Below are 13,005 nucleotides of genomic sequence, written 5' to 3'. Positions count from 1 at the left end.
ACTCAGCAACTTAGGTAAACGTTCAATAAAGGCTTTTGCAACATTCAAATCAATCTTTTCGCACAGAATAAAGAAGAAAAAGAATCGACTACAATTCTTTTAATCATCTTCGGTTCACTTACTATCCCTCCTTCAGGTGATTGTTCAGATAATAGTTGTTGTTGTGCTTTAGTTTTCCTCTCCAAAGAGAAGAAAACTTTGATGAAGTGTCAAAAAGACTCAAATTTTTAATCTTCAGCCACACTAAAGCCCCTTTAGCCCTTTCGTTGACAAGACTGTGAAGAAGCTCTTTTTTAGTCATAAATTCTTTACGCAATCCTTGATTTCTGTTCAACTCAAGAGGATTTCTTTGCAATTCTAAAACCTCTTTTTCTAGAAGTGTTATCCTCGAAAGACTATCCCGAGAGTGATGAAGTTTATATTGCTGACAAAAGATTTTGATGTGGATTTTTACAATATCCCATCATTGTAGCTTGCTATGAAAAGTATTTTTCCTTCCGTAAAGAGAAGTCCAAAAGATTCTAAAAGCATTGCAAAAAGCCATGTCTTCCAAAAGACTAACATTTAGAGCCCAATAGGCACTCCTACGTTGAAGATAGGGAAAAGTTAATTTTAAAGAAACTAGGTGGTGATCCGAAAAGCCAGAGGGAGAAATTGCCGTAGACAATATGAAGTTCCGAAAATCATTATTAACATAAAATCTATCTAAGCGAGCAAACGATACCCTGTTATTGGAAGCTTCACACTGCGAATATTGTTTAAGTTTGGGGTGCTGCAATCTCCAACCATCAACCAAATTATACTTTGCTAAAATGGTTGCAAACCCTTTTGCACTCTCAGGGTGAGGTTCTGAGCCATTACGGTCCAGAGCTGGCTCCAAGGTACAATTAAAATCACCAGCGAGGCACACGAGACCACTAAAATCAATCTGGGATAAACAATCGTCAAGAATGGAAAAATATTCGTTTCTTTTTGCAGGATTAGGCCAAAAAAAAAAAAATGTTGCATTGGCGTAACCCGCCCGACCCTAAAAATTCCGCCGACCCTACGGTTTTTTTTTTTTTTTAAATCGATATCAAGTATCTTGTTGATTGCGATCGCAAAAACCCGGAAGTGTTTCGGACAGAACCCGCTGCATGCTGCGCTATGCATATGTCATAGTTTAGCTCGCTGCGTGTGTGTGTGTGTGTGTGCGAAACGGCTCTGCATATCATCTGTACGAGGGAGAGATATTGCGCCTCGCTCGATCAGTACGTCGTCTGTTGTTTCCAACATGGCCGCGTACTCTATCAAGATTACTGGCATGCTTGGGCCTAAAAAACTGTTCAGCGTCTTACGAAAATGCGACAAAGATGCGAGGCTTGGAGATATCATTCAGGGAATTGCAGACGTAAATTGTGACACTGCTCCATTACTTTCCTCCGTGCAAGCGTCTAGCAGTGATGGGGGGTCCTTTTCGGACGTTTTGGCGGCGGAAAAGGTGTCTATCTTAGACGACTTCGGTTATCGCTTCGTCATGGGTTACTTCAGCCACAGGCTCAGCGATGATTCGGCATCTACGTCTGAGGCTGAGCTGCCCAAGAATGCCTTTGAAATCCTCATGGCTGCAGGCGCAAGGCGAGGAAGATTTGATCTTTCGGGACTGAAAAAGAATTGTAGTTCTGGCATGCCACAGGCACAGGGACTAAATGCAAAGGACCAATTGTTCAATAGCATCATACTATTGCTGGACAAAGAAGCAGTCTGGTTCAAATCAGGAAATCAGAATGAAGCTGAATTCATTGTCAAGGTAAGAATGAAACTGAAGTGAAAGGCATTAGATTTCAACTTTAGACCTTTATTATTAAGTAGCGATCCAAGTAAATACTCAAGACTCTGGATTTAATTTCACAGCTAGGTCTATACAGGCTAGTCAGGAATGAATGACATTTTCACTTTTTAATCTGATTTGTCTAAAAAATGAAATATTGCGGTGAGGTTGAGAAATTTTATACATAGAAATGGTTTTACTCTCTAGAATAGGCTAGTACTATTTTTATTTATCTATAATATTTTCTCTCTTTTTGGTGGTGGGGGGGGGTACCATTTTTATTTTACAGATCTAGCCTACTCACAATATTACGAGGTCTGTATTTAGACTCAAATGAAATTTCGGAAAGACTTTCAATCCATATATACCCTGCAATAAAATTTGAATAGCATGTTCCAACTCATTTCTACATTCTTACCAAGCTTTCACAAGCGAGAGATATGCTGATGCTGAAAGTGTTTTTAATTTTTTTTTAATATATACCGGCGATAGCTCAACTTGTCTAGCCTGCTTCAGTCCAGACGATACTATTTTTATTGTTCTTACTAAATAAACATGTCTATCAAATTTAATGCCTTCAATCGTGCGCAAAAATTTGACAGAATAAAGCCATATTTTGGTATGTTTGAAACTTTTCCATCTTAAATGGTCCAAACCTTCCCCATACTTTTTTTTCAATTTTGAGTGGGGGGGGGGGGTCGCCGACAAAAAGGGGGGGTACTCGAGCCGAGGGAGATTTTGGGAGGGATTTATTTAAAAAAAAAAAATCCCTACCTACCTACCCTATTTTTCAGTGACCCGTTACGCCAATGCAACATTTTTTTTTTTTGGCCTTACTTGGGACATAAGCATTTAATAGTATGATTTTATAGCCTCCAGAAGAAAAAAAAACACGAAAGCCAAATGACCTTGCATGAATTCGTGAAAAACAATTTGGTCCGATGAAAGACTTGATCGAAACCAGAAAGCAACTCCTGCACTGCAGCAATCAAAGGAACTGAAAAACCAAGAACCCCTTATTGTGGTTTGCCACTCTGCAGAACAAGTAGGTCCACAACGCACATCCTGAAGAAGAGCTACATCAATATGCTTTTGATCAAGTAACAGTCGAACATGTGTTTTACGTATAGGGGCGTGGCCCCCATTTATGTTTAAACAAGCAAAAGACAGAACCATTTTAGTATTTTATAGGTGGGTACTGGTTACTGAAGTTCTTTCCTTGCCAGAGTTACATATTTCCTCAATCTGTGTACGTGGGATTCATTGGCGCCATAGACTGCTGGATTTTTAGTAATAAGGGATGCGGTAAGCATAAATTTATCGAGTTCCGGAAAGAAATCGGTTAGTTTAATTTTTTTCCGAAAGGTGTTGTGGAGGAACTTGATCACCTTCGCAGGAGCAGGGGCATTTAAGCCCTTGTCGTCTTGTGAATCTCTAGCTGCACCATCCAACTCAGAAGAATCTGATATTGAACAAGTATCATCGGAATCACACGACTCGTGTCCAAATTCAGCTTCCTTTTTCTTTACAGATATAGCAGACATTGGAAATGGTTTCACGAAAAAGGAGTCCTCAGGAAGCAGATTTCCTTCTAACTTTTCAGGTGTCTGCTTCAAAGTCACTGAGGTCATGGGTGTGGCTGTAGATGTGACAGGCAGTTCTATGGTACTCGGTGCAATTACAGTTTGGTGAGATTGTTCTGTGGTGTTAGGCACAACTATAGTTTGGACAGATGGTTCTGAGTTATTAGGCTCTACTGTAGTCTGAACTGCTGGTTCCGAAGTATTAGGCACGACTATGGTTTCAACAGTTGGTTCTTGGGTGTTAGACACAATCTCCGCATGAACATCCAGCTTCAGTGTATGACTACCTACTGTATGTCCAGAACAAGTTTCATCTCCGCCTGGGACATCTACTGATGGTGTGTTTTGAAGCTCCATAGTCTCCTCGTCATCACATGTGAGAGGGCAGGCATAAACATCTGAAGGATTTTGGTTACTCTCGTTCCTATTGAGTGAAACCCTCTTCACAGCGACTGCTTCGGCGTATGAAGAAGGTTCGACTAAAACTGCAGTTTGGTGTCTTCGTTTTCCTTGTGTCACCCAACCAGACTCATTTTTTCCATTTGTTTGATTTTCAGAATTTTCTCCTGCCTCAGTAGGCACCCCAGTGACCTCAGGTTCATTTACATTTTCAACTTTACTTGATTCTTTTTCAACGCCCCTTGGGCATTCATTTTTCATGTGACCATACTGTCCACATTTGTAACACACTAAAGTCTGTGATGTAGCAAAGATGCGGTAAGTAAACTTTTCATGTTCAATTTTTAACATCACGTCGAGCTCACAAACGTTTGGCTTTGGAATAATAAATAGTTGACGTCGAAAGGAAAGAATATGTTTTGTACTGTGGTCCTTAAAGCGAACAGGAATGAAAGTTATTTTTGAAACAACAGTGCCATACTGTTCTAAAGCAGCTTTTACCTGCTCGTTTTTGATGAAGGGAGGAATATTTGACAGGAGTACCTTCATCGATGGAACATCGAGGGGTGATATGAAGAGGAATATATCCGGCTCCACAGTTAGTCCTGACTCCACAAGCTGCGCCACCATTTCCTCTTTAGCGACGAAGATAACACGCTGATTCATTCTCGATGCAGCTATTACACTATGCATGCCGATTAATTTTCCGACACACAAAACTGTGGTGTATTGGCATACGCGGGCAAGGCACAATGCGGGGAGCGTTGTGGGGGCATGGAGGAGTGGTTTTGGTAGTCACGTGTCCGCAAGGCATATAGGTGTTCGCGCCGCTAGAGGCGTGTGGTAGTCTACAGTGGTGCACATCCGGATACGCAATAAACAGAGTTACGGCAACCCTCACGACTCTACGTGCCTGACTGCTCACCAGACACCACAAGAACAACTTTTCAACTGTGATTTCGGGTGGTGGTGTACACGAACACCCATTTTTCTGACTTAAAGACTCGAACAGCTCAACGGTCGCCATGATTTAGGCGCAATAACACTCAATTCCTCGGGGTAAAAAAAAGACACCATTGAACTGAGTGCACTCACTCACTCTCAAACTCCACAAAGGAAAAACAAGAGAGTAGAATATATATACATGTATAAATATATATCTATATTAATATTTCGGCACAACCCTTTCTTTGTTCCACCATCAGATTTTTGTTACTGCATGAAATGAAACAAGATTTGGCACATATACTAATGATATTATTGTCTTCCTTAAGAGGCCCCTCAAAATTCGTTTTGATGCATTTTCACAAACTCCAACCGATTCCATTCAAATTTGGTACGATTATGGCTTTTGGTCCAACTTAGGTCATTGGCCATAAATTTTTTCCATAACACTTCCGATATTCGAAAAAAATCGATAAATCGATATCCCTTATGGGATTTTCCATTCAAATCCACTCAAGTTTAAGGCCGACGGGGGACGCAAATTTCCACTTTGCCCTGGGCACTGTTTACCTCCGCTACGCCAAGCTGTTAGGGTTAGGGTTAGGGTTTGGGTTAGTGTTAGGGTTAGCTACCCTCACACTAACCCTAACAGCAAACCCTAACCGGTAACCCTAACCCTAACCGCTAACCCCTAACAGCTATTCAGGAAATTTGAAGAAAGCCCGGGCAACGCCAGGCTTTATTGCGAGCCTGAGCAACGCAGGGCTTTACTACTAGTAAATAAATAAAATAGAATAGGGAGCGATGAGGGCAAGAAAAGGAAAAAATAAAAATAAATAAATAAAAATATAAATAAAAAAGGAATACACAAGGGACGCTGGAAAATGATAATACTAATGATAATAATATGGACGCGGTCCAAGAATTGTTTAAAGCGAGCCAAAGCGATGGCAAAAACAAAACACGTCGGATGGAAACCAGGCCTCAAAACCGGGAGGGGTTCTGAGAAACCCGAACACCACCTACCGTGCGCGCTCTCTTTCTCTCTCTCGCTCAATGGAAAAGAGAAAACAAGGAGAAAGGGGCTCAAGAGAAAACGAAAACTAAAACATTTAGACGATGAGAAGAGAGAAAGGAGAAAGCAACACAGGTTCCGCGCGTACCGCCAGGAACTGAGCAACGGGCCTTCGCGATTGCACGTGCGTGCCAAGCGAGCAACAGCTGTGCAAAGTGGGAGGGGGGGGAAGAGGGGGAAGAGGGGGAAGAGGGGGAAGAGGGGGAAGAGGGGGAAGAGGGGGAAGAGGGGGAAGAGGGGAAGAGGGGGAAGAGGGAGAAGAGGGAGAAGAGGGAGAAGAGGGGGAAGAGGGGGAAAGGATAAACAGAACAACAGATGTTCAGGGAAATACGAACCAGACCGTGGGTCGCGCGAGAAGACTTCCTGGTCGGTTGTTTTTTTCATGAACCTGGCGGTTTCGCGGACGATAACATAACGGGGGATGTAGAATTTTTTTTTTTTTTTTCAAAAGACGTTTTTGAAATTCCACATAACTTCATTTATACCATATTATTAGGAATCCACAAAGACAGAAATGCCGATGATTCCATTTATTTTGGATCCTTTTCACTTTGGTCAATAACGTTTGGATCGAGGAGAGATCGAAGGTGGAACGACGGTATCGCTCCTTACAAACACTGTATACACACCTTAAATGACGGTAGACACCCTATTTTTGAAGGACTACCATTTGAAAAATAAAACCTAAATCAAAAATCGGCTCGAGTAAAATTTTCTAAATATCTCGAAGTGTTTAATTCCGAAGTCTCGTTTCTCCACATTCAAAACTGTAGGACAAGTACTGAAAATAGTGAACGTGCGGTTTTTCGGCCGCTGCATAGCAACGGATGGTTGCTTAGCAACGAAACTCAAACGCACACACTCCCAACTAATATGGCACCTGTTCGCCAAGTTTCATCGAAATCGGTTTGCTGGTTTGTGCTGTGGAGCCTCGCGTTGCACACACACACACACACACACACACACACACACACACACACACACACACACACACACACACACACACACACACACACACACACACACACACACACACACACACGGAAAACCCGACAATAAGGGATATCAAGCGAATCCAACAGACAGGCAGACAGACAGACACACAACAATAACGAATATAGTGGTCACTTATTTTTTTCGTGAAAATATTTTTTCGTGAACCAATATATCTATATATATATATATATATATATATATATATATATATATATATATATATATATATATATATATATATATATATATATATAATGTATACAGTAAAACCTCCTCCCACGCGAATTCCTCAAGCGCGGCTTCAAATTTACACGCTGAATTAAATGCGTTTACCCCTCCCCAACGCGAGGGTGTGTTTCGCATTTACGCGATCGGGGCTGGTGTTTTCCCCCTGATACATATATATATATATATAAATTATTCTTATTCCTTGTTACTGTACTGTACTTCACGTAACCCTTGTCCACACAAGGGACGTCTTCTTAGGCTAAATACTAGGCTAAAAAGACCCCACACGTGTGGAGAAGGGTTAATTAATATTTAATTTATACATTCGATGATACGAGTCGCCACCTGCCGCCATCGTGATCGCAGTTTGAATTTACATTCTGAATTACTTGTGACAAAAACGGCCGGTGTTTTCCCAAAGATTTTATTCTTTTTCCTTATTACCTTTACTGAATTACTATTTAATTCATGTACAAATTAAATTATAAATGCACGTTGATATAAATTAACATGCCGCCATCAAGTGAACCTACGTCGATCATTATGGCTCCCAAAAGACCCAATTTGAACCAACCAGACAAGAAGAAGAGGAAAACAATGACCATGGAGGTCAAACTTGATATCCTGAATAAATTATCATCAGTTTCTGCTTCATCTTCGGCCAGGCAATATGGCGTGAATGAATAAACCATTAGGACGGTACGGAAGGCCGAAGATGAATCCCTACACAGAACTTCACAGGGAGTTAAAACAGAAGGCAAAGCAAGTGGCGATAACACAATTTTTTCGGCCTAATTCAGCAACTCCCAGCAGCACTTCAACCCCTTCCACCAGCACATAATCACCCAAACCTTCAGCAACCACCTCACAAAAAGGTAAGTTATTTTGCAGTAATACAGTACAATTATGATACTAACACTTCATTTAATGTTTATTTAATAATGTTGCACTTGCACCATTCCATACAAAGAAACGTTAAAAAAAAACCCAAGAAAGGCTGTTTTAGGGTCAGTTATATGGGAGCCTGGAACATATCCCCAATTTCCCCATATGTTTAATAATTCCTCCAACACGAGGTTATCCCAGAACGTATCCTCCGCGTTGGAGGAAGTTTTACAAGATATATGTTTATATATATATATATATATATATATATATATATATATATATATATATATATAAATATATTTAATCAAGCCTGGTATATATGAGATAGGGCCAAAAACGATATATAGCTTGATATTTAGAAAATGTATTGGTCCAGATATATTCACATGGATCAGGAATTATATGGCAGAGGTATGCACTCCATCGAGTGCCCTTCTTGTTTACACTTGGCTATGCCATATGTATGGATGTATATGTATATATGTCGTTCCAAGCGAATATATATTCCAAGCTATGTAGTTCACACTTGGCTATTCATATATACATGAATATATATCAAGCCTGGTGTTCACTTAATGGTCAGGGTGGTAGGCTTGGAATCCGAGGGTTCTGAGTTCAGATCCTGTGTGGCTGTTGAGTTAATTACAGATGGAGTTGATTCAGCTTGTCATCCTTCTGAAGTTGGCAAAATGAATACAGATGGGGGATGATTGAGCCAGCCAAGTATCTTGTGTTTGGAATGGCAACACATGCAGGATTGTGCCCAATAGTCCAGGAGACTGCTTTGGCAGCACCAATGCTCTGTTCAGAGTATGGTCCCAATGGATTTGTATTACACACACACACACACACACACGCACATATATATATATATATATATATATATATATATATATATATATATATATATATATATATATATATATATATATATATATATATCATGTGAACATTGAAATATAAATGTAAATACAGTGTAAACTAGAGGGGGAGCACTCGGGAGAGTGCAAAACCTCCGCTGCCAATACTGCTGGGTCACTCAAGTGAACCTTATATCTTATTCATTAAATATGATGTCAACAGTGCTGAGTTATAGTTCTTTTCTCCTTTTTTTGGGGGGGGGGGGTGGGGGGGTTGGAAATCACTTAAAACATGTAAAAATGCAGGAAAAAAATCGATATTGTGTTGAAAAAAAAGTTGCAAAATTTTTTTTCCTCTAACAATTTTTGTGGGGGGGGGGGTTGGAAATCACTTAAAACATGTAGAAATGCAATAAAAAATTCCCCCTTTTTTTGGGGGGGTAACAATTTTTTTGGGGAGGGGGGTTGGAAATCACTTAAAACACGTAAAAATGGAAAAAAAAATTATCTAACAATTTTTTTTCGGGGGGGGGGGACCAAGTCCAAAATTTAATGGCATGATCCTTGGACCATACCTAACCCCCCCACCAAGTTTCGTCGAAATCCGTCGAAGATTTTTTCCGTAATACTGTTCACAAACAAACAAACAAACAGAAAGGGGTGAAAACAGTAACTCCATCCATCTTCGAAGAGGGCGGAGGTTAACTCGAAGGGCACTCGGTAGAGTGCACACCTCTGCCATATAATTACCTGATCCATGGGAATATATCTCGCCCAATACATTTTAAAACTAGAACTGGCACTCAGTAAAGCGTATACCTTCGCCAACGCTACATTCCCCTCCCCCCCCCCAGAAACCGTTGATTGTGAGGGTATTTAATCCCATACCACATCTGCCATCTCACATGTGTTATGATGGCTTAAAAACATTAAATTTTCTGCTGTTTGACACTGATTCACGTACATTGTACAATTTCTGTATGAACTCCCTGACCTTTTTGGGTGTCGGTGTCAAGTCAATCTGATGACAACTGGTCACATTATAAGATATTATTTTCTGGCATTTTAGGGGTATTTAGCACACATGAGTTTCTGTTTTTCTAAATAAGTTATTTATTGTGAACAAACAAACATTCATTGTACAAAAATGACGATTTTGACCTTTTCATGACCTCGACCTTGACCTTTGTACTCTTAATTTTGTAATTGGTATTAGAGTGTGGGGAAAAGAACAGTCAACATTTTGGTGTTGGTTTCATGCAAATCGGATAAGAATTGACCGTGTTATGACTAAAACCGCACATTTTGCAATGTCGTGACCCCCCTGACCTTTGACTCCCAACCGCTAATAAGGGTTATTACGTCATTGTGTCATGTCACATATCACAAGATGGGGCATTGAATTATGAACATTTTGGCATTAGTTGCATGCAAATTGGATACAAATTGACCACACTGGTAAAAAGACAATTTTGACCTTTTCATGACCTTGACCTTGACCTTTGACCCGATCGCTCCCAAAATCTAATCAAATGGTCCTCGGATAATAACCAATCATCCCACCAAATTTTCTGCGATTCAGTTCAATACTTTTGGAGTTATGCGAGTAACAAACAAACAAACAAACACACATATTCACAAATAAATAAATAAAAAAACATCTTGCCAAAAGGTGACCACGTGTGACTTCTTAAAGGTCACACTGAGGTGAACAGAACTGCTATCCACCAAGAGCGACTCCTTGAGGAATATCTGCCTATGAGAGATTCCGATGAGAATCGTTCTACAGAGTAACTATGAAAAATATGCGTTTGCCTCATAACGTCACCAAGTGACGTCATAATGTCTCAAACTTGACATATCTAGAAAGCACTCATCGAGGTGTTCAATTTGAGGTACTACACGATATGGTTCCTAAAACTTGAAAATTTGACCTTGGGGTCAAATATGTTTGACCTCAGGCGCTAATCATGAAGGTCAAGGCCAATCGCCACCAAAAATTAATCAGCTGAGCACCAGACCATGAACTATATTCCTATGAAGTTTGAAGACGATCCGATCAAAATTACTCAAAAAATAAGGGTTTCGTCGACTCCCCTGATTTGTGACAAAGTGACCTTGACCTTTGACCTTGACCTTCAAAATTTTGTGCACTGAAAGGGACCTCTATAGGCCTCTGATTTGCGAAGTTACAAAAATTTCCAATGATAACTGTGCTCTGCAGAATTTTTTATACGTGATTACAGACAAAAAAAAACAAACAAACATACAAGCTGACTAACATATTGTTGTGGTTGACGAAATTTGCAAACCACCATTCAGGTCCCTTAGGTGAGATATCTCTGTAAGTATATGTGTAGTTAGGCCCAAACCCGTTGTTTAGAGGGAATAAATGTCATTCATGCGGGCTGCGACCCTTTTAGATAGCCGTTTTTCTTTTACTATCTTTATTTTGGACCAGCCGCCATTACTACCACCACCAACCACGTCTCAACAGCCATCACACAACAACCACCAACCACAACGCCGCTTCACAACAACAACCACCAACCACAACACCGCTTCACAACAACAGCCACGACCTTTACCCTCACAACTCGCCACCATCGCATCACCACCATTCTTGCGCCACTTATGGGCACCGATACTGGACTCGTGCAGGGCGCGCACCGAGCAGCATGTTCAGAAACATCACAGACTTTCCGAGAAAAACGGATCAAAAACGACTCACGCCCACTTCTGCTCCATCCTATCGGAGAGCGTGGAGCGATTTGGCCCCGCCTCCAGGGCGTTGGAGTGAGGTCGCTATATGCAAATTCATGGATCAAAAAGCATTCACGCCCACTTTTCCTCGGTCCAATGGGGAGCCAGTTGGAGGTGAAGGGTCGGAGGTAAAGGGTCAAAGGTGGGGGAGCGAGGCCACGGGGGATATAAACGGCCGCGCTCGCCAAACAGTTCAGTTCGGAGGGGAGCAGTTCTAGTTCGCGGTTGGGAGTTGGCGGTGGAGCTGGGAAGAAGAGGACGGAGCTGTGGAGAGGTGGCAGCGGCGAAGGCGATCGAGGGGGTGCTCGCGTCGGAGTCGGGAAGCTTGCGGAGGGAGAGGCCGGCGGCGCGACCGAGGTCGAGGTGGAGACGCTCGTCGCGGGACCCGAGACAGGGTGATATCCTCCTCCCCCCCGAGCATCAACAACCCCCTCCTGTTTCCCCCCCGCGCTGAGATAGTGCGACAAGGGGGCCCCTTTCCCACCCCCTACCAGACACTGTCCGCGAGGCCCGCGGAGTTGGGGCGCCACCGCCGCTCTGCGTCTCATCTTCAGACGGGTAGGCCCGACACGGTCTCGGCCCCAGACCCGTCTACCCCCCTCATCCTGGAGGGTGGTTCTTTTTCTTTTGCTTTGGGTATCTGTGTTGTCGGCGCCGTCTGTGAAGTAAAATTGTATAAGTGTTGCGTGTGCTCGGTAGTCGGATAGCTCTGCATTGTGTTTCTCTTTTATATTTGCTTTTTGTGTAATATTGTGTTTCTTCTCCTTTTACATGTGCTTTTGGTGTAATTGTATATGTGTGCTTCCCGTTCATCGCGAAATAAATGTGAGTTATGTTGAACTGTTTTCCCGCTTCGCTTCGTCTTTTCTTTCATTGAATCTCCATCTTGCTTCACGTAAAGGGTTGGTCGTGGGCTAAAACGCCCGATAATTAATCGAACCGTCGAGGCCGACGAATAACACCGCTCGGTTATCCCGATAGTACGGAACGGGTCGCTTAAAGTGGCCCGTGTCCGAAGTCGACCTGCGGCGAGGTGCGATCGCCCGGTCTACCCTCCGTGTGGGTACTTAGGTAGGTCGAATTTGGCGAGCAACCCTATCCCACGCGGGGGCCGATTGGCACGATCGTGGTGAGACCGAAAGGTCCACCCGTGACTAGTTCCCGGCGTTAGTCCGAGAGGGTCACGACTGGATTGTCCGTCCGGTGGGCGACGTGCCGCGATTCGAGTTACGTGGCCGTTCGCACGCCGGCGGGCGCGAATCCGCAACAATATCTTGCAAAAACTTCGTTTCGGAAAGATAATAAATAAATACACAGCGATCAAAACAACCTTCACAACAAAGTTTGCGAAGGTAACTAGAGGGGGAGCACTCGGGAGAGTGCAAAACCTCCGCCACCAATACTTCTGGGTCACTCAAGTGAACCTTATATCTTATTCATTAAATATGATGTCAACAG

At 42.2% G+C, this 13,005-nt stretch overlaps 2 protein-coding genes across 2 annotated transcripts in view; one reads left to right on the top strand and one right to left on the bottom strand.

Annotated features, from left to right (window-relative positions):
* LOC147022150 (histone-lysine N-methyltransferase NSD2-like) overlaps positions 1-6,269 on the bottom strand; it is a 110,224-nt gene extending 103,955 nt beyond the window's left edge. Inside the window, exon 1 of the mRNA XM_085890483.1 lies at positions 6,148-6,269. Within this exon, the coding sequence (XP_085746609.1) occupies positions 6,148-6,196 (49 nt within the window). The 5' untranslated portion in view covers positions 6,197-6,269. The remainder of the gene's footprint in view (positions 1-6,147) is intronic.
* A 942-nt stretch (positions 6,270-7,211) lies between these two features.
* ADCY1 (adenylate cyclase 1) overlaps positions 7,212-13,005 on the top strand; it is a 290,414-nt gene continuing 284,620 nt past the window's right edge. Inside the window, exon 1 of the mRNA XM_085892790.1 lies at positions 7,212-7,911. The gene's annotated coding sequence lies outside the window, so the exon portion shown is untranslated. The remainder of the gene's footprint in view (positions 7,912-13,005) is intronic.

Source organism: Eptatretus burgeri, chromosome 8, assembly GCF_056783735.1.
Source record: "Eptatretus burgeri isolate ZD-2024b chromosome 8, Ebu_testis_v1, whole genome shotgun sequence".
In the NCBI taxonomy this organism is placed as follows: Eukaryota; Metazoa; Chordata; class Myxini; order Myxiniformes; family Myxinidae; genus Eptatretus; species Eptatretus burgeri.
The sequence above is the reverse complement of the archived record's forward strand: the minus strand, read 5'-3'. Positions and strand labels throughout refer to the sequence as shown.